Raw genomic sequence first — 24,765 nt, forward strand, 5'->3', positions numbered from 1 at the left:
TCAGTAGTTTTGACGTAATCCTTCAAAGACTATATAAAGTGAAACATGATCCAGAATCCGGATCCAGATCCAGATCACCTTCAAAATTTAATGGAGTTTTCCAGGGCCTAATATCTATCTGTGTTGAAAATTTCGTCAAAATCCGTGCAGTAGTTTTGACGTAATTACAGACAGACAGACAGACAGACAAATAAACGCAGGTGATTTTATTACTTCCTTGGCGGACATAATAAAATGTTATTGTTATCATAAAACAGAAAGGTGTCTGCTTAACCTCAAAATCAATTTATTTTCAATTATATAGCACCAAATCACAACAAAGTTGCCTCAAGGCGCTTCACACAAGTAAGGTCTGACCTGTGTCATTATGCAGCCCCTCATACTCGTAATTTAAACAAAGCAAGATAATAAATCCCAGCCAGATCTGCATTTTCATTCACCCCATGTGGAGCTGTGGACTTCCAGCTGGTTTTGGCTGTGGTCTGTTGCTGTTTTAGGTACAATTACATTAAAATGCAGGGGTACCACTTTCACACATTATGCAAGTTCAGTTATTCAGTTAAATCACCAACCCTGTTTCAATACAATATTATAATGGCAACTGCTCAATTGTAATCACTTTGAAATAAAACCAAATCTGACCAGTGTAGGATAACAAGGTCCATACTGTAATGCATAAAAGTGACTCAACTTCCTCATCTGCTCTGATCACTCACTGCTCATAATGGGAACCACAACATGTTTTTGCCTCAAAAAGAGTAAAGATTTCATTCTTGTTGCTTTGTGTAAATTACTGGAGTAATTGCAATATTTCAACCGAATTGGAATTGCTTACAAATCTGTTGGAATTGAATTGAATTGAGAAAATGTATTTGCACCCGAGGCCAACCTTAGCCTGTTAGAAAATTTTATACAGGGTTTCTCAATTTTGTATTTTTTCCACACAAATTTTGTGAAGAATCCTGCTAAATGACAAAAAAAAAAAAAAAAAAAAAAAAAAAAAAAATCAAATGTGTGCACATACAGCTTGAAATCCAGAGCCACTTGTTAATTTATTTACAGATATTTGACAATATATTACATGCACACAAATTTATATATTTTTCAATACTATCCATGTCAAAAAAAACATTTCTGTTCCCTGCCTTCACCATTTTTTCTAGAATGTTTTATGCAACCAACATATTTTTAAGGCTGGCCTGTCTTGGAACTAACTGGCCTCATCTTGTTTCAAATAATTAATACAACAGATATCTGAAACACAGTTCATTCACAGTTGTTGGCTTCACCACTTGTCTTTCGTTCTTGTCTGTCGTTGTGTTGTTACGGTGGTCGCCCTCCTGATAGAATGTGTCGGTTGGCTTTGAGTAGGATGTTGCTGATTAGGGAAGGGCGGATGGGGGTTACACATGCACACCACGTTCACATCACGCACTACATACCTTCTGTCTTGCAGAATAAATTGCATATATGTGTATTAATGGACAATGGTTCTGGCCAGTGTGCATTTACCATACTATAATACAGACAGGGGAAAAAAAAAAAAAATCCAACTGGTCAAGCACCAGTTGTAAACTTGGTGATAAATAAGCTCTCTGAAATTAGAATATTTATCAATAAATGCCCCCTGTGACATTAGTCCAAATGATGTATAAGCTCCAAAATGCACAAACATTTATGATTTTTAGGGTGCCCATATTTGACTGCTAACCTTTATATACGAGGTCTGTTTAGAAAAGTAACAGAACCTTTTTATTTTTTTCAAAAACTATATGGATTTGATTCATAGTGTTTTATACGTCAGCCAAGCTTGACCGTCGTGCGCATGCGTGAGTGTTTCCATGCCTGTCAGTTGCGTCATTCACCTGTGGGCAGGCTTTGAGTGAGCACTGCTCCACCCCTCTCGTCCGTTTGTTTTCATTGCGAGGAAATGGCGGAATGTTTGGGCTTTTTTCCATCAGAATTTTTTCAGAAACTGTTAGAGACTGGCAGCTGGAAACCATTCGAAAAATGTATCTGGCTTTCGGTGAAAAATTACGGGCTTCACAGAGAATAAGGAGTGTTACTACAGCTTTAAGGACGGCTCCACAATGGCGCACGGTGCGCGCGCTCCGAGCCACCAGCGAGAGCAGAAACCACCACATCATTTCTAAAGGGATGGCTGTGTGGAGCCGGGAAACCGTCGTGTGCATTTCTCTGGTTATCACAAGAGCTGACATCAGCCATTTTCCGCAGATTTCACTTTAACAAGAGATTTTTGTCATGGAAAGCCGCCCGGCGGAGGCTTTGCGCATCACAACCGATTCGCTGATGAAGCGTGACAAAAGGAACACACTCCGTTCGGATGCCAGAGGACAAGTTGGGACATGCCCAGCTCTCCACAATTTCGCTTATACTCACTCAACTGGTAAGTACTGAAAGCCGAGATAGGCAAATAAGTATTTGATCCACTGTCAGTTTTGCAAGTTTTCCCACTTACAGGAATGGAGAGGTCTGTAATTGTTATCGTAGGTTAGACTTAAACTGTGAGAGACAGAATCTAAAAAAAAAAATCAGATTCACATTGTATGATTTTTAAATAATTAATTCCAGTTTATTGCATGAAATAGTATTTGATATAATATAAAAACAGATTTTAATATTTAGTACAGAAACCTTTGTTTGCAGTTCCAGAGGTTAGGCGTTTCCTGCAGTTCTTGACCAAGTTTGCACCTGCAGCAGAGATTTTGGTCCACTCCTCCCAGAAAGCTCTCCAGATCTTTCAGGTTTCGAGTTTCAGCTCCCTCCAAAGATGTTCTGTGAAGTTCCAGGTCTGGAGACTGGCCTTGGCCACTCCAGGACCTTGAAATGCTTCTTGCGGAGCCACTCCTTAGTTGCCCTGGTTACTGTTGTTTGGGTCATTTCATGCTGGAAGACCCAGTCATGACCCATATTCAGTGCTCTTACTGAGGGAAGGAGTGTGTTTGCCAAATCTCGCAATACATGACCCCATCCATCCGCCCTTCATACAGGTCAGAGTCGTCCGGTCCCCGTTGCAGAACAGCACCCCCAGAGTATGATGTTTCCACCCGCCATGCTTCATGGTTGGGACGGTGTTCCTTGAGATTGTTCTCAATGGAGAGAGGGAGTTGATACCAAAAAGCTCTATTTTGGTTTCCTCTGACCACATGACCTTCTGCCCATGCCTCCTCTGGATCATCCAGATGGTCACTGGTCAATGTCAGACAGGCCTGGCTATGTGTTGGCTTGAGCAGGGGGACCTTGCTGCCCTGCAGTACTTTAAACCATGACAACGTAGTGTGTTATTAATTTAATCTTTGTCACTGTGGTTCCACCTCTCTCCAGGTCCTCCTTTGTAGTTCTGGGCTTTCTCAGAATCATCCTTACCTCATGAGGTAAGATCTTGCATGGAGCCCCACAGTTGTTGTCTTCTACCAAGCTGCTTGCCTGTTGTCCCGTAGCTCATCCCAGCCTTGTGCAGGTCTATAATTTTGTCCCTGGTGTCCTTAGACAGCTCTTTGGTCTTGGCCATGGTGGACAGGTTGGAGTGTGATTGACTGAGTGTGTGAACAGGTGTCTTTTATACAGGTAACAAGTTCAAACAGGTGCAGTTAATACAGGTAAAGAGTGCAGAATAAGAGGGCTTCTTAAAGAAAAATTAACAGGTTTGTGAGAGCCAGAAGTCTTGCAGGTTGGTAGGGGATCAAATACTTATTTCATGCAAAAAAAAAAGTCAAATTAATTATTTAAAAATAATACAATGTGATTTTCAGGATATTTTTTAGATTCTGTCTCTCACAGTTGAAGTGTACCTCTCCATTCTTTGTAGGTGGAAAAACTTGCAAAATTGACAGTGGATCAAATACTTATTTGCCTCACTGTATATGTATATAAAACACACACACACTAAACAGATTTAAAGTTAGCAGAACTAAATTTAGTGAAAGCTAATGAGCTCGCTGACATTTTCATACTTGGCTGAAAAACTAAACCACTCATGAAAACGTTAGCTTCGATCATATAGCTCTGCCCCCCAGTTGCTTTACACTTGTGGAAAAAATATTGACACTTACTTCATTCTTTCTGTCATATCAAAGTGAGTTGATTTTAAACATTTTGTGCCCTCTAATATTAAAATTACAGTTTAAAAAAAAAATGTGGAGCCTTTTTAGCTTTGTAATATTTCTCAGAAATTTGCTGTGGGTTCATGCTCGGGTCGTTATGTGTGGGTTCCACTGTTTGAAAATCACAGACTCTCTAGAGAATGGCAGAGATTTTGAGGCCAGATACCAAATTATTTTAAATTTTTGAGGATATGTTTCCTTAATACTACTCACACCTCCTGACCCACAATACTGCACCTGCCAGCTAAAAGTAATATATTTGTGGTCACTTAAGAGCACAGTGGTGGTACCTTAAGAAGTCTAGTTGGGTTAGGTTGAAGGCATATTGCCCTGGATGGGAAGCGGCACAGAACTGGCTCCCACCAACTTCTTGCCCTCCTTTTTGCCAACTTACAGCTCAGTCCAGACTTGAAGTGTCACAGAGAAACTGCTTTTTGGGCATGAAGAAGAAGAAGATCATAGACCTTATATGGGCTCTGAGTCCCTTTGGTGTCCAGATTTCATAGCATGAAGTGGATGAGAGTCTATGACTACCTGTTTACAGCTGGGTGGACTGGGAGAATGCAGATGAAGTGTCTTGTCTTAGGACACAGACATGTAGGTTCACTGGGAATCAAACCCAGGTCTATATATTGGTTGTTCAATTCTGTCCTCCAATTTGACTTTTCATTCCACAATACATTGATCACTGAAAAGAGATAACATAATCCTGGTATCATATCATAAATACGAGGGCTGGTCCGTAAAGTATAGGTCCTTTTTATTTTTTTCAAAAACTATATGGATTTCATTCATATGTTTTTACGTCAGACATGCTTGAACCCTCGTGCGCATGCGTGAGTTTTTCCACGCCTGTCGGTGACGTCATTCGCCTGTGAGCACTCCTTGTGGGAGGAGTCGTCCAGCCCCTCGTCGGAATTCCTTTGTCTGAGAAGTTGCTGAGAGACTGGCGCTTTGTTTGATCAAAATTTTGTCTAAACCTGTGAGACACATCGAAGTGGACACGGTTCGAAAAATTAAGCTGGTTTTCAGTGAAAATTTTAACAGCTGATGAGAGATTTTGAGGTGATACCTTCGCTTTAAGGACTTCCCACGGTGCGAGACGTCGCGCAGCGCTCTCAGGCGCCGTCATCAGCCTGTTTCAAGCTTAAAACCTCCACATTTCAGGCTCTGTTGATCCAGGACGTCGTGAGAGAACAGAGAAGTTTCAGAAGAAGTCGGTTTCAGCATTTTATCCGGATATTCCACTGTTAAAGGAGATTTTTTTAATGAAAGACGTGCAGCCGCCGCGACGCTCCGCCACAGGAAAAACACCTCTGCTGGAAGCCTTAAGGACAAGTTGGAACATCTCCAGCTGATAAACAATTTCTCATATACTCACTTCACTGAAAGCCATCAAAAGCCGCCTGGATTTTAACAAATGGTTATCAACACGGAGGTGTTGTTGTGTGGGCCGCCAGAAGAGGAGGTACTGCTGGCCCACCACCAGAGGGCGCCCTGTCTGGAGTGTGGGCTCCAGGCACCAGAGGGCGCAGCCGCCTCACAGGAGCAGCCAGGGTGACAGCTGTCACGCATCACCTGCAACAGCTTTTACCAATCATCTGATCGGCAGGGGTACATCAGCAGGACGACGTCTCCACCTCTTTGCCGAGATATCGTTCTACCTGGAAGGTAACGTACTCAGCTGACTGTTTGACAGTGATCTTTTGTGACTTTTGTGCGACTCCTTTTCCAACGAGAGGTGGAGGTAGTTTTCCTGCCGTGCGGATTGCTGGGTGCAAACGCGCCCACATTTAATTGTTTTTTGTTCCTCGCCAGCAGTACCAGGTCCGACACGCGGAGGCAGTGGCCACCTGGGAGTTCGGGACTTGGCGGCTCCAGTATTCCCGGGGTCTGGTGGCGGAGGAAATCGTGTGGTTCCGGTTCTGCTTTGGACAGACGTCTCCTATCTTCGAGCCTGCCCACACGACACCTTTTGTGATTTGGCTTTTGTCTATTGTTGTAATCTGTTGTATTTGTTGTGCCCATTCACAACAGTAAAGTGTTGTTATTTGACCTCCTCCAATGTCCGTTCATTTGCGCCCCCTGTTGTGGGTCCGTGTACCTACACTTTCCCAACAGGATATCTCGGCCAACGTCATGGACCCCGAGGGGCGTCAACCGGCTGTTGAACGGCCAATGGAAGAGCAGGGCGCACAGGCGTCTGCAGGAGGAATGGTCAGTGAGTTGCAGTGAATCCTCACCGCTTTTACGGCTCGGCTGGATCTGATGACCGAGCAGAACGTCCTCCTTAACCGCAGGGTGGAGGCTCTCGCCGCGCAGGTGGAGGTGCGCCCTCAGGGCGCTGCTGCTGCTCCCCCTCCTGTCGATCCTGTGCGCAACAGTGACGTTCCACAGGTCGTTCAACGACCCCTCCCACCTTCCCCTGAAGCATACATAAGCCCTCCAGAGCCGTACGGGGGTTGTGTGGAGACATGCGCGGACTTTCTTATGCAGTGTTCGCTCGTCTTCGCACAACGTCCCGTCATGTACGCGACTGATGCTAGTAAGATAGCTTATGTGATTAATCTGCTTCGCGGCAAGGCACGCGCTTGGGCTACAGCGCTCTGGGAGCAAAATTCACGGCTCCTTCTGACATATGATGGGTTTGTGAGGGAGTTCAGAACAGTGTTCGATCACCCAAATAGAGGAGAGACCGCTTCAGCCGTGCTGCTGTCAATGAGACAGGGGCGCCGGAGCGCAGCTGCTTATGCAGTCGACTTCCGCATCGCGGCTGCGAGGTCCGGCTGGAATAACACTGCCCTCCGCGCCGCCTTCGTAAACGGACTGTCGTTGGTCCCGAAGGAGCTCCTGGTGGCCAAGGACGAACCGCGGGATTTAGACGGGCTTATTGATCTCGTTATACGATTAGACAATCGGTTAGAAGAACGCCGTCGGGAACGAGACGAAGGGCGTGGCCGGGCACGCGCCGTCCCTCTCCCTTCCGGTTCCGACCGAGTTCCGCCCTCCCCACGCTCCACGGCCTCTACGCTCCGTGTGGTGACAGCTCCCCCTGTTGACGAAGCTATGGACACGAGCAGGGCCACATTTAGGGCACCAGATAGACAGAGGAGGCTGGCCCGCAGAGCGTGCTTTGTTTGTGGCTCAATAGAGCATCAAGTAAGGGACTGCCCCGAGCGGTTAAAACACCAACGCCCGCCCCTAGACACTGGGTTAGGGGTGGGCCAAAACATTCACGTAGGACACACCCATATTGCCACACGACTCCCAGTGACAATCCTTTATGAGGATTTAACCCTGAAGGCCCCAGCACTGGTGGACACGGGCTCTGAAGGGAATCTGTTAGACAGCAGATGGGCCAGGGAGGTAGGGCTCCCTCTGGTGGTGCTTACCTCGCCTGTGCAGGTGCGGGCACTACATGGCTCCCTACTCCCTCTAATCACACATAAGACACCACCAGTAACTCTGGTGGTGTCAGGAAATCACCGGGAGGAGATCGAGTTTTTTGTGACTCCTGCCACCTCCCGCGTGATTCTAGGGTTCCCCTGGATGTTAAAACACAATCCCCGGATCGATTGGCCGTCCGGGGTAGTGGTTCAGTGGAGCGAGACCTGCCATCAGGTATGTTTAGTTTCCTCGGTTCCTCCCGGTTCCCAGGCTAAGGAGGAGGTCAGAGTCCCGCCCAATCTGGGGACGGTGCCAGTGGAGTACCATGACCTTGTGGATGTGTTCAGTAAGGATCTGGTGCTCACCCTTCCCCCCCACCGTCCGTACGATTGTGCCATTGATTTGGTTCCAGGCGTTGAGTTTCCGTCCAGCAGGCTGTACAACCTCTCACGACCTGAGCGTGAATCAATGGAGACCTACATCCGGGACTCTTTAGCCGCCGGGTTGATCCGGAATTCCACCTCCCCGATGGGTGCAGGTTTCTTTTTTGTGGGTAAAAAAGATGGCGGACTTCGTCCATGCATTGATTATAGGGGACTGAACGAAATCACGGTTCGTAATCGATACCCGTTGCCCTTGTTGGATTCAATGTTCACGCCCCTGCATGGAGCCTAAATATTCACAAAGCTAGATCTTAGAAATGCATATCACCTGGTTCGGATCCGGAAGGGAGACGAGTGGAAGACGGCATTTAACACCCCCTTAGGTCACTTTGAGTACCTGGTCATGCCGTTCGGCCTCACAAACGCCCCCGCGACGTTCCAAGCATTGGTTAATGATGTCTTGCGGGATTTCCTGCACCGATTCGTCTTCGTATATCTAGACGATATACTCATCTTTTCTCCGGATCCTGAGACTCATGTCCGGCATGTACGTCAGGTCCTGCAGCGGTTGTTGGAGAACCGGCTGTTTGTGAAGGGTGAGAAGTGCGAGTTTCACCGCACTTCTTTGTCCTTCCTGGGGTTTATCATCTCCCTCAACTCCGTCGCTCCTGATCCGGCCAAGGTTGCGGCGGTGAGAGACTGGCCCCAACCCACTAGCCGTAGGAAGCTGCAACAGTTCCTCGGCTTTGCAAATTTCTACAGGAGGTTCATTAAGGGCTACAGTCAGGTAGTTAGCCCCCTGACAGCCCTGACCTCACCAAAAGTCCCCTTCACCTGGTCGGATCGTTGCGATGCCGCGTTCAAGGAGTTGAAACGACGCTTCTCGTCTGCACCCGTTCTGGTGCAGCCCGATCCTAGTCGCCAGTTAGTGGTTGAAGTGGACGCCTCGGACTCAGGGATAGGAGCTGTGCTTTCCCAGAGCGGGAAGACCGATAAGGTCCTTCACCCGTGTGCCTATTTTTCCCGCAGGTTGACCCCGGCCGAACGGAACTATGACGTTGGCAATCGAGAACTCCTTGCGGTGAAAGAGGCTCTTGAAGAGTGGAGACATCTGTTGGAGGGAACGTCCGTGCCATTCACGGTTTTCACTGACCACCGGAACCTGGAGTATATCAGGACCGCCAAGCGGCTGAACCCCAGGCAAGCCCGCTGGTCACTGTTCTTCGGCCGTTTTGACTTCCGGATCACCTACCGTCCCGGGACCAAAAACCAGAGATCGGATGCCTTGTCCCGGGTACATGAAGATGAAGTCAAAGCGGAGTTGTCGGATCCACCGGAAACCATCATCCCGGAGTCCACTATCGTGGCCACCCTCACCTGGGACGTAGAGAGAACCGTCCAGGAGGCCCTGGCACGAAGCCCGGACCCCGGAACTGGGCCGAAGAACAAACTATACGTCCCACCAGAAGCTAGGGCTGCAGTCCTGGACTTCTGTCACGGCTCCAAGCTCTCCTGTCATCCAGGGGTGCGAAGAACCGTGGCAGTTGTCCGGCAGCGCTTCTGGTGGGCGTCCCTAGAGGCCGACGTCCGGGATTATATCCAGGCCTGCACCACCTGCGCCAGTGGCAAGGCTGACCATCGCAGGGCATCGGGACTACTCCAGCCGCTGCCTGTGCCTCATCGCCCCTGGTCCCACATCGGCCTGGATTTTGTCACGGGCCTCCCGCCGTCCCAGGGTAACACCACCATCCTCACGATAGTGGACCGATTCTCCAAGGCGGCCCACTTCGTGGCCCTCCCGAAGCTCCCAACAGCCCAGGAGACAGCGGATCTCCTGGTCCACCACGTCGTCCGGCTGCATGGGATTCCAACAGACATCGTCTCCGATCGCGGTCCCCAGTTCTCCTCGCAAGTCTGGAGGAGCTTCTGCCGGGAACTGGGGGCCACGGTGAGTCTCTCGTCCGGGTACCACCCTCAGACCAACGGGCAAGCAGAACGGGTAAACCAGGAGGTGGAACAGGCCTTGCGCTGCGTGACTGTCGCGCACCCGGCGGCCTGGAGTACCCATTTGGCCTGGATCGAGTATGCCCATAACAGCCAGGTGTCTTCAGCCACCGGCCTCTCCCCTTTTGAGGTGTGTCTGGGGTATCAGCCCCCGTTGTTTCCGGTGGTTGAGGGAGAGGTCGGTGTGCCCTCGGTCCAGGCCCACCTACGGAAGTGCCGTCGGGTGTGGCATGCCGCCCGTTCTGCTTTGCTAAAGGCCCGGACGAGGGCAAAAGCCCATGCAGACCGTCGGCGGACCCCGGCCCCTGCGTATCGGCCAGGGCAGGAGGTGTGGTTATCCACAAAGGACATTCCCCTCAAAGTGGACTCCCCCAAGCTACAGGACCGTTACATCGGCCCTTTCAAAATCCGTAAGGTCATCAGTCCAGCCGCAGTGAGGCTTCAGCTTCCAACCTCACTGCGGATCCATCCTGTGTTTCATGTGTCCCGAATCAAACCACATCACACCTCACCCCTCTGTACTCCGGGTCCGGCGCCGCCTCCTGCCCGGATCATTGATGGCAAGCCGGCTTGGACGGTACGCCGGCTCTTGGATGTCCGTAGGATGGGCCAGGGCTTCCAGTATTTGGTGGACTGGGAGGGGTACGGCCCCGAAGAACGCTCCTGGGTGAAGAGGAGCTTCATCCTGGACCCGGCCCTCCTGGCCAATTTCTACCGCCGCCACCCGGACAAGCCTGGAGGCGCCCGTTGAGGGGGGGGGGGTCCTGTTGTGTGGGCCGCCAGAAGAGGAGGTACTGCTGGCCCACCACCAAAGGGCGCCCTGTCTGGAGTGCGGGCTCCAGGCACCAGAGGGCGCAGCCGCCTCACAGGAGCAGCCAGGCTGACAGCTGTCACGCATCACCTGCAACAGCTGTTACCAATCATCTGATCGGCAGGGGTACATCAGCAGGACGACGTCTCCACCTCTTTGCCGAGATATCGTTCTACCTGGAAGGTAACGTACTCAGCTGACTGTTTGACAGTGATCTTTTGTGACTTTTGTGCGACTCCTTTTCCAACGAGAGGTGGAGGTAGTTTTCCTGCTGTGCGGATTGCTGGGTGCAAACGCACCCACATTTAATTGTTTTTTGTTCCTCGCCAGCAGTACCAGGTCCGACACGCGGAGGCAGTGGCCACCTGGGAGTTCGGGACTTGGCGGCTCCAGTATTCCCGGGGTCTGGTGGCGGAGGAAATCGTGTGGTTCCGGTTCTGCTTTGGACTGCCGTCTCCTATCTTCGAGCCTGCCCACACGACACCTTTTGTGATTTGGCTTTTGTCTATTGTTGTAATCTGTTGTATTTGTTGTGCCCATTCACAACAGTAAAGTGTTGTTATTTGACCTCCTCCATTGTCCGTTCATTTGCGCCCCCTGTTGTAGGTCTGTGTACCTACACTTTCCCAACAGGTGTTTTTCCTGTGCCGCCGCACCGCGTCGGCTGCGTCCCGACGCGCGGACCCGTCCGCACGTCTTTCATTAAAAAAATCTCCTTTAACAGTGGAATATCCGGATAAAATGCTGAAACCGACTTCTTCTGAAACTTCTCTGTTCTCTCACGACGTCCTGGATCAATAGAGCCTGAAATGTGGAGGTTTTAAGCTTGAAACAGGCTGATGACGCTGCCTGAGAGCGCTGAGCGACGTCTCGCACCGTGAAAAGTCCTTAAAGCGACAGTATCACCTCAAAATCTCTCATCAGCCGTTAAAATTTTCACTGAAAACCAGCTTAATTTTTCGAACCGTGTCCACTTCGATGTGTCTCACAGGTTTAGAAAAAATTTTGATCAAACAAAGCGCCAGTCTCTCAGCAACTTCTCAGACAAAGGAATTCCGACGAGGGGCTGGACGACTCCTCCCACAAGGAGTGCTCACAGGCGAATGACGTCACCGACAGGCGTGGAAAAACTCACGCATGCGCACGAGGGTTCAAGCATGTCTGACGTAAAAACATATGAATGAAATCCATATAGTTTTTGAAAAAAATAAAAAGGACCTATACTTTACGGACAGCCCTCGTATATTAGAGTTGGTGAAATTAACACAGTAACTGTCAGATGTGAACATTCTAATTTTACCAAAGCACTACCGTTCCCTGCTCAATAGAACTGGAAAAGCAGGACAGTAAAGAATAACAAGTCAGTACGAGTTAAGGCTTTAATTGTGAGAGTTAAAGCAGAGCTGTGAGATTCGTAGGTTAACAGCACATTTGTCCATTAAACTGTGTGCTGACAATCTCAGCGTTATCATTCTACACCAGTTGAACATGTAGCAGATAATACACTGTGATTGTGTTATCACATTAGTTTTCTCAGAATGAAAATGTCAAAATGAAGGCCCATGTCGTATGTCAAATATGTATTTTCATCCCATGATCAAAGCTAACATTTAGTTTCATGATGTATGTTCTCAGATGTCACAATGGAGGGTTCACATTAAATCTGAACTCGACTTTATCTATCTATCTATCTATCTATCTATCTATCTATCTATCTATCTATCTATCTATCTATCTATCTATCTATCTATCTATCTATCTATCTGAGTTTGAGTTTGCAACTAGCAACCACACTGTGACGTCACGGTGCAGCGCTACTCTGATTGGCTGTCACCCTTGCCACTCAAAAACTAAAGTAAACAGATTGAACGCTAACGCCTGTTATATGTCTTTTAAATCACTTCAGAGGTATTATTAGGTTCTAAAAACAGCGTTTTCAGATTTGGAACTGTATATTTCTCACTTGTATTTATTGTACATAATATAAGACAAAGAGGATATATTTACACACAAATGAAACAGTTTTGCAGCTTGCTATCAATCTGTGACGTCACCATGCTAAGGTCCACAAAATAAGTTCAGAGGTGTTATTAGGTTACAAAAATGGTGTTTTCAGTTTTATAAGTACAACCCCAGTTCCAATGAAGTTGGGACATTGTGTAAAATGTAAATAAAAACAGAATGCAATAATTTGCAAATCCTCTTCAACCTATATTCAACTGAATACACCACAAAGACAAGATATTTAATGTTCAAACTGATAAACTTTATTGTTTTTGTGCAAATATTTGCTCATTTAGAAATGGATGCCTGCAATACATTAACACGTTTCAAAAAAGCTGGGACGGTGGTATGTTTACCACTGTGTTACATCACCTTTCCTTCTAACAACACTCAATAAGAACTGAGGACACTAATTGTGAGTGTCATGAGTGGGTATAAAAGGAGCATCCCCAAAAGGCTCAGCTGTTCACAAGCAAAGATGGGGCGAGGATCACCACTTTGTCAACAAATGTGTGAAAATAGTCCAACAGTTTAACAATGTTAATCTGTGAAATGTGTTCTGTTTTTATTTACATTTCACACAACGTCCCAACTTGATTGGAATTGGGGTTGTATTTCTCGCTAGCTTTTCCACAATATATGAGAAGCATGTATATCAACACACAAAACGATGCGGTTTTGGAGACACCAGCCACTGTACAGCTCTACTCTGATTGGCTGTCATGTCTGCCACTCAAAAACAAAAATGGAACAGGTTTTTAACCTCTCAAAATACCTCTTAATATATGTCAACGTTAGCCATCTTTGAACTTGTCCGAGGTCTGTGTTCCAAGAATGTTCCCTGTGAATTTGAAGACTGTGGCAGTAAAACAACTGGACTTATGCTGAACACAGACAGACGGACAGACATACAGACGGACGCCAGGTCTTCACAATAGCCAATGGCCATATGGCCTCCGGTAAAAATGCTGTTAGAGTGAAACAAAGAAGGATCACATTAAGAAGAAGAGGTGAAATTTCAGGTCTAGTTTGTCAGATGTATCAGAGGACACTGGAGCCTAGATTTAATGTTTATGTTTTAAAAAGGTTCTTCTTTGTGCCACTTCAAACAAAGGTTGCCCTGTGTCCAGTTTCTCCAATCATATTGTAATGGCTGTTGCATAACTAGAGACACCTGAGCAGTAAGCAACAGAAGTGAAAAGTTCAAATGTTCTTTATTTACAGCTGGCTAAAGCTGTTACAGCATGTGAAGTACCCACCCATTCACATTAATGTTGGGGTAGAAACAGCTGTTGATGTGGTTTGTAATACAGGAGTGCATTTGGTACATAATTAATGAGTTTAAACAGCAACAATGTCCGTGAGGACAGCAGGAAAAGGAGAATCCAACGACGTTAGCAGACAATCGACACACAGTAATTAAACACACCAAGCAGGAAATCCATTAGACGGCAGGCTAAACTCGGAAGAAACAGGGAGGCAACAGAGATCGGCAACTGGAGATCAAACACTAGAAATAAAAACGAGAAAGCAGGTATAAGAACGAGACAATCTGGCATTGGAGTGAAGGATTTGTGACAATTTTACTGTAACTCAGTTAACTGGGAAATGAGTGTTCATGTGAAACCGGAATCCTGAATGCCCATGACGTGACGCAAACAACATGCACTAGGAGCAGAACTGTCCAAATAAAAGCACAAGGAGAATAGCAACACTAAGGAGCACAAAACACAAGATAGACACTAAAAATATAGCACGCAGGAGATAAAATTAGAAGAAATAGAAACGCAGAAGACCAGAACATGAACCATGACACATATCCACAGAACCTTGTGACTCCTAGGTCTTCATCAACCTCTAGAAGGTTCCCTCTCTCATCTGCATAGTTTACTATGACTCTGTATTTGATACTCTAAATAAAATCACACTACCGTACTGTTTTGATTTATTTCAGTAAACTCCAAGAGATATTCAGTGACTTGGAAATGTTCACGTATTTATCCCCTGACTGCTTGGGGGAGACACCCAGCTGTTAAAGTAATAATTTAGATGTTGCTTCTAAGTATTTGCACAGACTTTTTTGCAATGGTCTTGTGCTTTGTGATCTGTATTTTAGATATTGTCTTTCTAAATTATTTGTTTTCCATTGTTCATGAGAGGAAACAGTCTACTAGTTGACTTAGACATAATGTGATTATTAGGAGGTGATACAGTTTTGGATCACTTGACATTTAAGTGATATTGCACAGAGGTGTACTCACTTCTGTCGTATACTGAGTGCAGCGTATAACTCAACACAAAGGATAAGAACTGGGAAAAAAATCATTTATTTTCAAGATGATTTTTAAAAAGAGGCACTCTTTCCAATTTTCAAAACATCAAACAGAAACAAGCCGAGCAAGTGTGTTTTGGTTTGAAGGCTTGTGAGCGAGCGCCACTCCCTCCTGCAGATCGTGCACAGTCACTTTTCATGTATGTCTAAATTCATGCTTTCAGAACAACACAATGGGGCAGTTATAAAGATGCTCACCTTGAAGGAAGAGGAAGTCACAGTTTGATGAAATAATGGCTTCTAAATGGCTTTGGTTTTTCCTGTTCTAACGTGTGTGTTGGGGGGGGGGTTAAAAGTTAACAGTTTTGCCCTTTTGGACAGAGAAATGTTACAGAGAGATTTAGCATTTAAGTGTTTTGATTGATTTCTTCAGATATTCCATTTGAGGATACAGGGGAGAATGCCCCGCCCATCCCGGAATCAGAAGCCTTGTCTTTGTTGGTGGGAAGAATGAGAGGGATTCAAGGTCACATCAACTCCTGTTATCTTGATGCTACACTGTTCAGGTAAAACCAGTTCACTGCCCCACTGGGTAATTTGCACTCAAATTGCACACTGTTCCCAGTTCAGCTCAGATTTACTGTTATGTCACAGTGATGGTCATTTTTATTGAAGGAGGTCATGTGAACTCTTGGAAAGGTTGAAAAAAGTAAATATAGTTTTCTGTTTTCAGTTTGTTCAGCTCATCCATGACCCTGGATAATGTCTGTCACGCGCATGCTGACGCTGAACAACCCACAACGTGCACTTTGAGAAAAATAGTCAATCATCTACGCAGGTATTAACACTGCTTGACTCAATGTTTTTGTTTTGTTTTGTGTTTTTTTTTACCGCTCGACTTTATATTATCACCTATTTTGCAGAACAAAGACGTGATGAGATTTACACAATGTCATTTTGAAGCACACTTTATTTTCTGTCTTAGTGATATGAATAGAGTAACGGTCTAATTTTCAAAGTGCTCTCAGAAAAAATATGAAAGTGGCGTGACTTTCATATCTATTCGTGAGCGTTTTGGTATGTGCAATGTGTGACTTCTTATGTTTACTTACTGATAGCTGATGGTTCTTTGCAGGCAAGGCTTCGTTCCTGCAGAGAGTGTGATGAACTTTCGCAAACAGCTTGGATGTGACACCTTCAGTACAGAAGAAAAGGGTATGCAACAACTGTCTTGTAAACAATCCTCTCCAGTTTAACATGATAACTCAAAAAATCATACACATTATTATCTTATAACTCACCAAATTAAAAGGACATATAATAAGGACCAACTCATTAAAATCTGGTGATCCTTGATGCGCCAGTTAATCCATAATGCAACTTGGTCTTGCCTATGTAGTATCCAGTAGATATGTCTGCCACCTGTTATTTTGATAGTGTATGCTAAATGTATGACATGAAGTTCAGAGGAGATATACAGTGCATCCGGAAAGGATTCATAGAACTTCACTTTTTCCACATTTTGTTATGTTACAGCCTTATTCCAAAATGGAGTAAATTCATTTTTTTTCCTTCAAAATTCTACTCACAACACCCCATAATGACAACATGAAACAAGATTTTTTTTTAATTTTCACAAATTTATTTAAAAAAAAACAACTAAGAAATCACATGTATGTAAGGATTCACACCCTTTGCTCAATACTTTTTTGATGCATCTTTGGCAGCAATTACAGCCTCAAGTCTTCTTCAATATGATGCCACAAGCTTGGTGCACCTATCTTTGGGCAGTTTTGCCCATTCCGCTTTGCAGCACCTCTCAAGCTCCATCAGGTGGATGGGGAGCGTCAGTGTACAGCCATTTTCAGATCTCTCCCGGCTGGGACACTCAAGGACATTCACAGAGTTGTCCTGAAGAAACTCCTTTGATATCTTGGCTGGGTGCTTAGGGTCATGGTGCTCCTGAAAGATAATCCATCACCCCAGTCTGAGGTCAAGAGCGCTCTGGATCAGGTTTTCATCCAGGATGTCTCTGTACATTACTGCATTCATCTTTCCCTCAATCCTGACTAGTCTCCCAGTTCCTGCTGCTGAAAAACATCCCCACAGCATGACGCTGCCACCACCATGCTTCACTGTAGGGATGGTGCCTGGTTTTCTCCAAACATGACCTGGCATTCACACCAAAGAATTTAATCTTTGTCTCATCAGACCAGAGAATTTAGTTTCTGATGGTCTGAGAGTTCTTCATGTGCCTTTTGGCAAACTCTAGGTGGGCTTCCATGTGACTTTAACTAAGGAGTGGCTTCTGTCTGTCCACTCTACCATACAGGCCTGATTGATGGATTGCTGCAGATATGGTTGTCTTTTTGAAAGGTTCTACTCTCGCCACAGAGGAATGCTGGAGCTCTGACAGAGTGACCATTGGGTTCTTGGTCACCTCCCTGACTAAGACCCTTCACCCCGATCGCTCTTTTTAGACAGGCGTCCAGCTCTAGGAAGAGTGCTGGTGGAGCCAAACCTTTTCCATTTATGTATGATGGAGGCCACTGTGCTCATTGGAACCTTCAAAGCAGCAGAAATGATTCTGTACTCTTACCCAGATTTGCGCCTCAAGAAAATCCTGTCTTGGAGGTTTACAGAAAATTCCTCTGACTTTATGCTTGCTTTGTGCTCTAACGTGCACTGTCAACTGCAGGACCTTATATGTCGACAGGTGTGTGCCTTTCCAAATCAAATCCAGTCAACTGATTTTACCCGAGGTGAACTCCAATTAATCTGTAGAAACATCTCAAGGATGATCAGTGGAAACAGGATGCACCTGAGCTCAATTTTGAGCTTCGTGGCAAAGGATCTGGTTTCAAGAGAAACCACCGTTGTGCAAAAACAAAATGAAAACAAAATAAAAATTTCTTAATTTGTTTTTTATGAATTTGCAAAAAAAAATTAAAAAAATCACATTGTCATTATGGGGTATTGTGTGTAGAACTTTGAGGGAAAAAAATTTATTTCAACCACTTTGGAATAAGGCTGTGACATAAAAAAATGTGGAAAAACTGAAGCGCTGTGAATACTTTCCGGATACACTGTAGTTGTCAGTGAGAGACAGACCGATTCCGTATAGAAATGTACTAAATAACAGAAGTAAACTGTTACTTGTTGATTGTTTCACAGCAGTTGTGTCCTAAAACTCAAACAACAGTCATACTGCCAGATAAACACTGTGAAAATAATTTGGATGAGTTGAAAGAAAGTACAGGTTGCCTCCAATGCAGCTGTAGTCTGCATGTGCCTGGTAACAGCAGCTGGGGGACCCCCTGCTGGTGCCGGTGCAGGGGCCTCAACCCTGGGGGATGACGAGGCAATGCCTGGGTGTGTTGTTGATCTGCAACCTGGTAGACTGTTGTGGGAAGGGCATTGTCCAACTGTCTCTGTGGTTTCACATCCTGTGTGGCTTTGGGAGTTGGCGCCTGTGCCCTATAACCAGTGCTTGTGGATCTGTTTTGCTTTCACCTGCAGGGTGCATGTCCTCTCCTGTAAGGGCAGGGCTGCTCTGTGCTTTTGTGCTTGCCTTAGCTGCAGGCCCTGTGCATGCCCATTGTGCCACACCTGCAGTTTGAAGAATGTGGCACTGGTGCAACTCATAATCATTTCCATTATCACACATCTCATTAGATCTGTTACTCTTTACACATAGATTTACAGCTTTCCTGCACAGATATGCTCATGTATATTCATGCATTTCATGCTTCTGTATATTACTGTCATTGTTGGCCTAATTATTCTTCTATGTATGGCCCCTTAATTCATGGAGGGTGAAAGGGGGGGCAATTGTTGCTGCAATGTTAAAATTGTGTCTATTTTTAATTGTCTAGACAGAATTCATGAAAAGTGGCTTTATAAAAGGTTAACCAGCATTTTTGAGTTAAAGCAGATCAGCATTGTTTTTAACTTGTTCAAATGGTCAAGTTCATGGAAAAATAGGATACCAAGCTAACATGTGTAGTTTTAACTTCTAAATGGACAAGAAACGTACACGGTAGATAAATGAAAAATTTTAAGTAAAGTGTTCAACATTTTAATGTATTTTCCTGAATAACACACACACACACACACACACACACACACACACACACACACACACACACACACACACACACACACACACACACACACATTCACACACACCTTCAACCGCTTAGTCCAATTAAGGGTCACGGGGGGCTGGAGCCCATCCCAGCAGTCATGGAGCGCGAGGCGGGGCACACGCTGGGCAGGACGCCAGTCTGTCGCGGGGCCACATATAGACAAACAAACAGTCACACCCACACACACACCTACAGACAATTTAAAGATTCCAATCTACCTACCTACAATCTTTAGACGTGGGAGGAAACCGGAGCACCTGGGGGAAATCCACGCAAACTTGGGGAGAACATGCAAACTCCACACAGAAAGGCCACAGTCGGGAATTGAACCCATGAAAATTCAGTAAGGCATGTCTTCTATAATACATTACAGTTCTAAGGTAAAACTCTACTAGTGTATACTAAGGTATATCTAAATATCTAAAAAAAAAAAAGGAAGAGTAGAGTAGGGCCACTTAGGTGCCTGGTCTTGAGAACTAGGGATGGTAGGTTTGAAAAGCTTTTTTAACCCATGGGAACTCTCCCTACCCACCTAAGCAGTGAATTTTACCTATGTAGGGATGGATTTATAAGTACTTTTTTTTGAGCTTGTATCCATGTTTCCAAGATTCAGGAGAGTTTATTCCATCCATAAAGAGTGGGTACCAACTTCTACTCAAAAATGCCGCTTCCTGAAAAAATGGTGGAAAGTGGTCTAGTCTATAAGAGTACAAGCCAGCTATGATTCATACTACGGTGAAATATACATACAAGGAGAGGGGGAATAACAGATACATACAGCCATGCAGAAAGGATTGTGAATGAATCGAAGCAAAGCAGACAGGTCTTCTCTGTGTGTGTGTGTGTGTGTGTGTGTGTGTGTGTGTGTGTGTGTGTGTGTGTGTGTGTGTGTGTGTGTGTGTGTGTGTGTGTGTGTGTGTGTGTGTGTGTCCCGCTGACTCTCTGAACATATGTGTGGCTTTGAAGTGACAGGAAGCTTGACATGAGATTGTCACTTGCTTTTATTTCCGAAGCCTAGATCTGGTGGTCAACAAGGTCACTGCTGCTTGTGTTTAAAGGATGAACATAGAAATGTTTGTCACGTGATGTGATAAAGAGTTATGTGTGCTTTGCCTCACTGCAGACCCGGAGGAGTTCATCACGTTGCTCTTTCAGAAGGTCCTCTGCATGGAGCCACTGCTGAAACTCCGGTACACATGGCGAGGACTAAGCACAACCTCTTCTTTTTCATTATGCAAAAGCACAGTTGCTCAAGTTGTGTTTTCCTCCTCAGGTCAAGACGAGAAAGAGCTCATGGCGCCTACACATTCCAGATCTTTCTGGAAAAAGAGCAAGTGGGACAGATGCCCACTGTTCAGCAGCTGATGGACACATCATGTCTGTCATGTGACCTCAAGTTTGAAGAGGTAAGTGCTCATTAAAGCAGAAAGGAACTCGATGATGTGAAGGATATGATGTGAATAAAGGTTCTACTGTCTGTAACCCAAATGTGGCTTTGATTGTGTTTCCCGCAGATCCCGTCCTGTCTAATTGTGCAGATGCCAAGATTCGGAAACAAGTACAAGATGTTTCCTCACATCATTCCCTCCCTGGAGCTGGACATTACAGATCTCCTATACAATTGTGAGGGACTGTTTTTCAGACTGTATCTTCAAATACATTTTAAATCAACGTGGACTAGCATTGTGAACATCCATAAGCATACTTGCTCATGGATTACCTGCTTTATCTAACAGCTCCTCGGGAGTGCTTCATCTGTGGCCGTGTGGGAGAGTACGAATGTCTCCAGTGTCTGCCTGATCGAAAGCTGCAGCCGGGAAGAATCAAACAATATTGTGTAACCTGTAACACGCAGGTAAGACTGGCAGACAAACACTCCAGTTATGCTTTTATTTGAGATAGATCTTTCAACATCCTTCCTCTATTCTGCAGGTGCACAGTCATCCCACCAGGGAGGGTCACGCCCCCAAAGCTCTAGCAGTGCCGACAGACGTACCTGTTGAAACTCCTGTTTCCAGGCACACAGTGGAGTTGTTTGCTGTGCTCTGCATTCACACCAGCCACTATGTGTCCTTTGTAAAATATGGCTCGGATCCCCGCTCGTGGCTGTTCTTTGACAGCATGGCAGACAGATGCGGTGAGATATGTTCAGGAAACTCATTTTCCTCGAATGTTCGTGCAAGCACCAACTTGTTCTCTGAAGCGGTTACTCAAACTGATAACAGTCTTGATTATTTCAGATAAGAGCACTCTGACGCACGACATGAGTATTTATCATGTCTTGAGCTGATGATCTTATGGCTGCTTACTTCTCAGGTGATGACCAAAATGGGTACAACATTCCAGAGATCAGAGCTTGTCCAGAGTTGGGCGACTTCCTGTCTCAGTCAGAGGAGCAGCTGGCCCGGTCTGACCCCGCCCGGGCTCCTGAGCTCGTGAGCAGGCTACTGTGCGACTCCTACATGTGTCTATACCAAAACCCTGTGGAGCCACTTTCAAAGTAAACACATCCAGAGCCTTATAAGTGTGTAACAGCGAGGACAGTACAGTTCATGACCTTATATCTCTGCTGAACTAGCAAGGTTTTATGAGCATTGTTATGTGCACACAGCAGGACTTTACACTGATGCATCATGAAAGACAAAACATCTTTCAAGAGAAACCACTGTTGTGCAAAAACAAAATGAAATGATTGTTCTCATGTGTCTTATACTGTTTATTTATGCAAACATTTGTGATGGTGTGTGTGTGTGTGTGTATGTGTGTGTGTGTGATTTGATGACTTCATGCTTGACTGATTCTTTGCCTGTTATTTGGTAAATTAAAGGTCTGCTCAAGCAGTTTTTTATGTTTGTGTGTGCGTTTAAAGCAGAATAGAAACCCTCTTTGTTACCCTGCATATGATCATGCAAGCAGGTGTGTGTGTGTGTTTGTGTGTGTGTGTTTGTGAAGAAACTAATTTTCACCAGAGTTGGAGGGAATATTAGAATATTACTTGGGTTAGTCATCATGTTTTCATTACACTTCTAAGAACATAATTTAAAATGTGAACTAAAAAAATATATGTTCACATGAGGCGGTTTTTCAGACAATTCCACAAAGCAGTATTTTGTAAAGTTGAAATGGAAGCACATTTGTCACATTTAGGTCAAAAGTCAAAAGACATTCCTCCAAATAGGACACGGTGCTTGTGGACGGATGAATACATGGGGCCATTTAAATTACAGCCATATTTCATCAAAAACAACAAAGGAATGACAGCTTTTATAAAGAACTTAAAAGAGATATGAGGGAGATTGAAATGATGAGCTGCAATATCGTGAGATGAGAAAAGATGAGAAAAACGAGCTTCATTCGCCTAACATTCCACAATGGAAACAAACTATTCATATTTGTGCTTTGTCAACTTCTTAAATATATCACTTTTGTTTTGCATGTAGCTGCAGTGGATACCTGACTAGTCTCCAGCTGATTGACATTTAGAACTGATTGGTGGAAGAAGATGCAAAACATAGCCCAAAAATCATGTTTACCATAAAATCTCTGCTTCAAGTGAGATTTAAACTAAAACTTATATCAGCCAATAAAATATTTGTGGTTGGTTGATTGATATGTGAATTTATGATGAAGTAAGAAAAATAATTTATAACAAGAAGCCATATATAATTTTAAAAAAGATAATTATATAAATGTGGGAGTTGATGGTCTAGTGGTTAAAGAGGTGGACTTAACACCAGAGGGTCCTCAGATCAAATCCCCTTAGTGAGTGAGCAGCAAGTTGCTCCTGGTGTGCAGTCGAGTGCATTTCATGGCAGCTCAGTAACATCGTTGTGTGGGGGAATGTGAGGCATCATTGTAAAGCCATTTGAGCATCAGCATTATACTTCAGATGGAAAAGCACTGTAGTGCATGATGTTAAAAAGACAAAAAAAAATTTTAAAAAGCCTCGCTAATCTCCCCCGCACACAGCGAATGTGCACCTCTGCACGATTGCTTTCAGCTCTGGTCACTGAAGTTGCTCTGCTCCAAAAATAGACAGTCTGCATTAAATTTTAATTAGAGAATTTAACTGGTGCTTGGCATCAAAATAACTAAGCAGCCAAATTCACATTCAAGCAGAAATTATTTCAAGATGCACTAATGAAATAAAAACCAAAGTAGTCTGTATAACTGAAGTAAAAGATACACATATTACCTTCTACCTGTACAAACTACATCTGATTATTCACTTTGTGGATCACAATGTGTCCCAAATTTTGTGAACAATTTACACACACTCCAGCTTCATCTGCTTGAATGTCAGTCGCTTTTTATGAATCAAATGGTATTTTTCTTTTTTAACTAACTGCTGTCAGTGTGTTAGCGTCAGTAACACTCTCTCGAAGGTGAGAACCATCAGCACAGGTGCTCCACACGGCTGTGTTAGCTCACCAGTTCTCTTCACACAGTACACAAACAAATGCTCACACATTCATCCAGGAAAATATGTTTTTATATTTTCAGATGACACAGCCATCCTGAGCCTATTGCACAAAGACACGTGTACATCAGCTTATCGCTCAGAAATCGAGAACTTTGTTCAGTGTTGTGACACCAACCATCTCATCTTAAATGTCTCTAAGGAGATGGTCTTGGCCCCTAGGTCTGTAGGGGACCACAGTCCGGTGGTCATACATAGCACACACATAAGCCAGATTTGCTCATACAAGTACGAGTACTTAGGAATTCATTTTGATAATACTTTTAGCTGGAAGGTCCATGTTGACAGTCTGTGTACTCGAATCCAGCAGAGACCGTACTTTTTACGCAGACTCAGACTTTTTGGTGTGGACCAGAGGATCATGTTTATATTCTACCAAACTGTCCTGGAGAGTCTGATAAGGTTCAGAGTGTCAGTGTGGTATGGTAACCTCACTGTGCAACTAAAAACCAAACTCAAGTCATCTGATCCACACTGCTATGAAGATGATGGGACGGAAGGAGTACCAGGGTCTACAGTCTTTAAATGATCAGTCTGTCCTTAGGCAAGATCACAGGGTACTGACTGACTCGTCTCAGATCCTTTATAAAGAATATGAACTTTTGCCTTCGGGTAGGCGCTATAGAGTTCCAAAATTTAAGATGAACCGTTTTAAAAAGTCATTTGTGCCTACATCTATCAGACTTTTAAATAAGACTGCATAAGGCGGCAGGAACTGTGTGATGGCTCCGTGGTACTTATATGGTTATGGGATGTGTGAAAAATGGGGGGGATTGTCTGTTATATTGTTAGTTTTTTGTGTTTTTATATTCATATTTATGCAGGGTGGATTATATTGGATGTGGTTTTTATTGATTTTATTGTTTTTAATGTGCATTATATGCAGTATATGAGTCCAAGATGAATTTCCCTTTTTTGGGATAATAAAGTATATCGTATTGTATCGTATCATATTGTGTCGTATGTTCAAAACCTTCCCAATTGGTCACAATGTTCTATAACAATTCAGTTTATTTATATAGTGTCAAGTCACAACACAAGTCACCCCTGGCACTTCACAAGAGTAAGGTGTAACCTTACCAACCCCTCTAAGCAAGCACATGGGCGTTTTTTGATTGCTGGAAGGAACCTCAAAGACCACACTCGGAGGGA

General features: G+C 44.7%; 1 protein-coding gene and 1 long non-coding RNA gene across 2 annotated transcripts in view; both read left to right on the forward strand.

Moving 5' to 3' along the window:
• The window catches only part of cyldb (cylindromatosis (turban tumor syndrome), b), a 33,555-nt gene extending 8,994 nt beyond the window's left edge, over window positions 1–24,561 (forward strand). Inside the window, exons 6-14 of the mRNA XM_034167267.1 lie at window positions 15,419–15,551; window positions 15,719–15,823; window positions 16,121–16,200; window positions 20,257–20,323; window positions 20,407–20,539; window positions 20,648–20,756; window positions 20,870–20,988; window positions 21,066–21,270; window positions 21,450–24,561. Coding sequence (XP_034023158.1) covers window positions 15,419–15,551; window positions 15,719–15,823; window positions 16,121–16,200; window positions 20,257–20,323; window positions 20,407–20,539; window positions 20,648–20,756; window positions 20,870–20,988; window positions 21,066–21,270; window positions 21,450–21,637 — 1,139 coding nt within the window. The 3' untranslated portion in view covers window positions 21,638–24,561. The remainder of the gene's footprint in view (window positions 1–15,418; window positions 15,552–15,718; window positions 15,824–16,120; window positions 16,201–20,256; window positions 20,324–20,406; window positions 20,540–20,647; window positions 20,757–20,869; window positions 20,989–21,065; window positions 21,271–21,449) is intronic.
• Window positions 249–15,233, forward strand: LOC117507406. The gene is made up of 3 exons (XR_004559709.1): window positions 249–261; window positions 4,098–4,100; window positions 13,468–15,233. It is a non-coding gene; the product is annotated as an uncharacterized LOC117507406 (long non-coding RNA).
• Window positions 24,562–24,765: the final 204 nt, after the last annotated feature.

The sequence above is a fragment of the Thalassophryne amazonica genome, chromosome 3 (genome assembly GCF_902500255.1).
Source record: "Thalassophryne amazonica chromosome 3, fThaAma1.1, whole genome shotgun sequence".
NCBI classification, from domain to species: Eukaryota; Metazoa; Chordata; class Actinopteri; order Batrachoidiformes; family Batrachoididae; genus Thalassophryne; species Thalassophryne amazonica.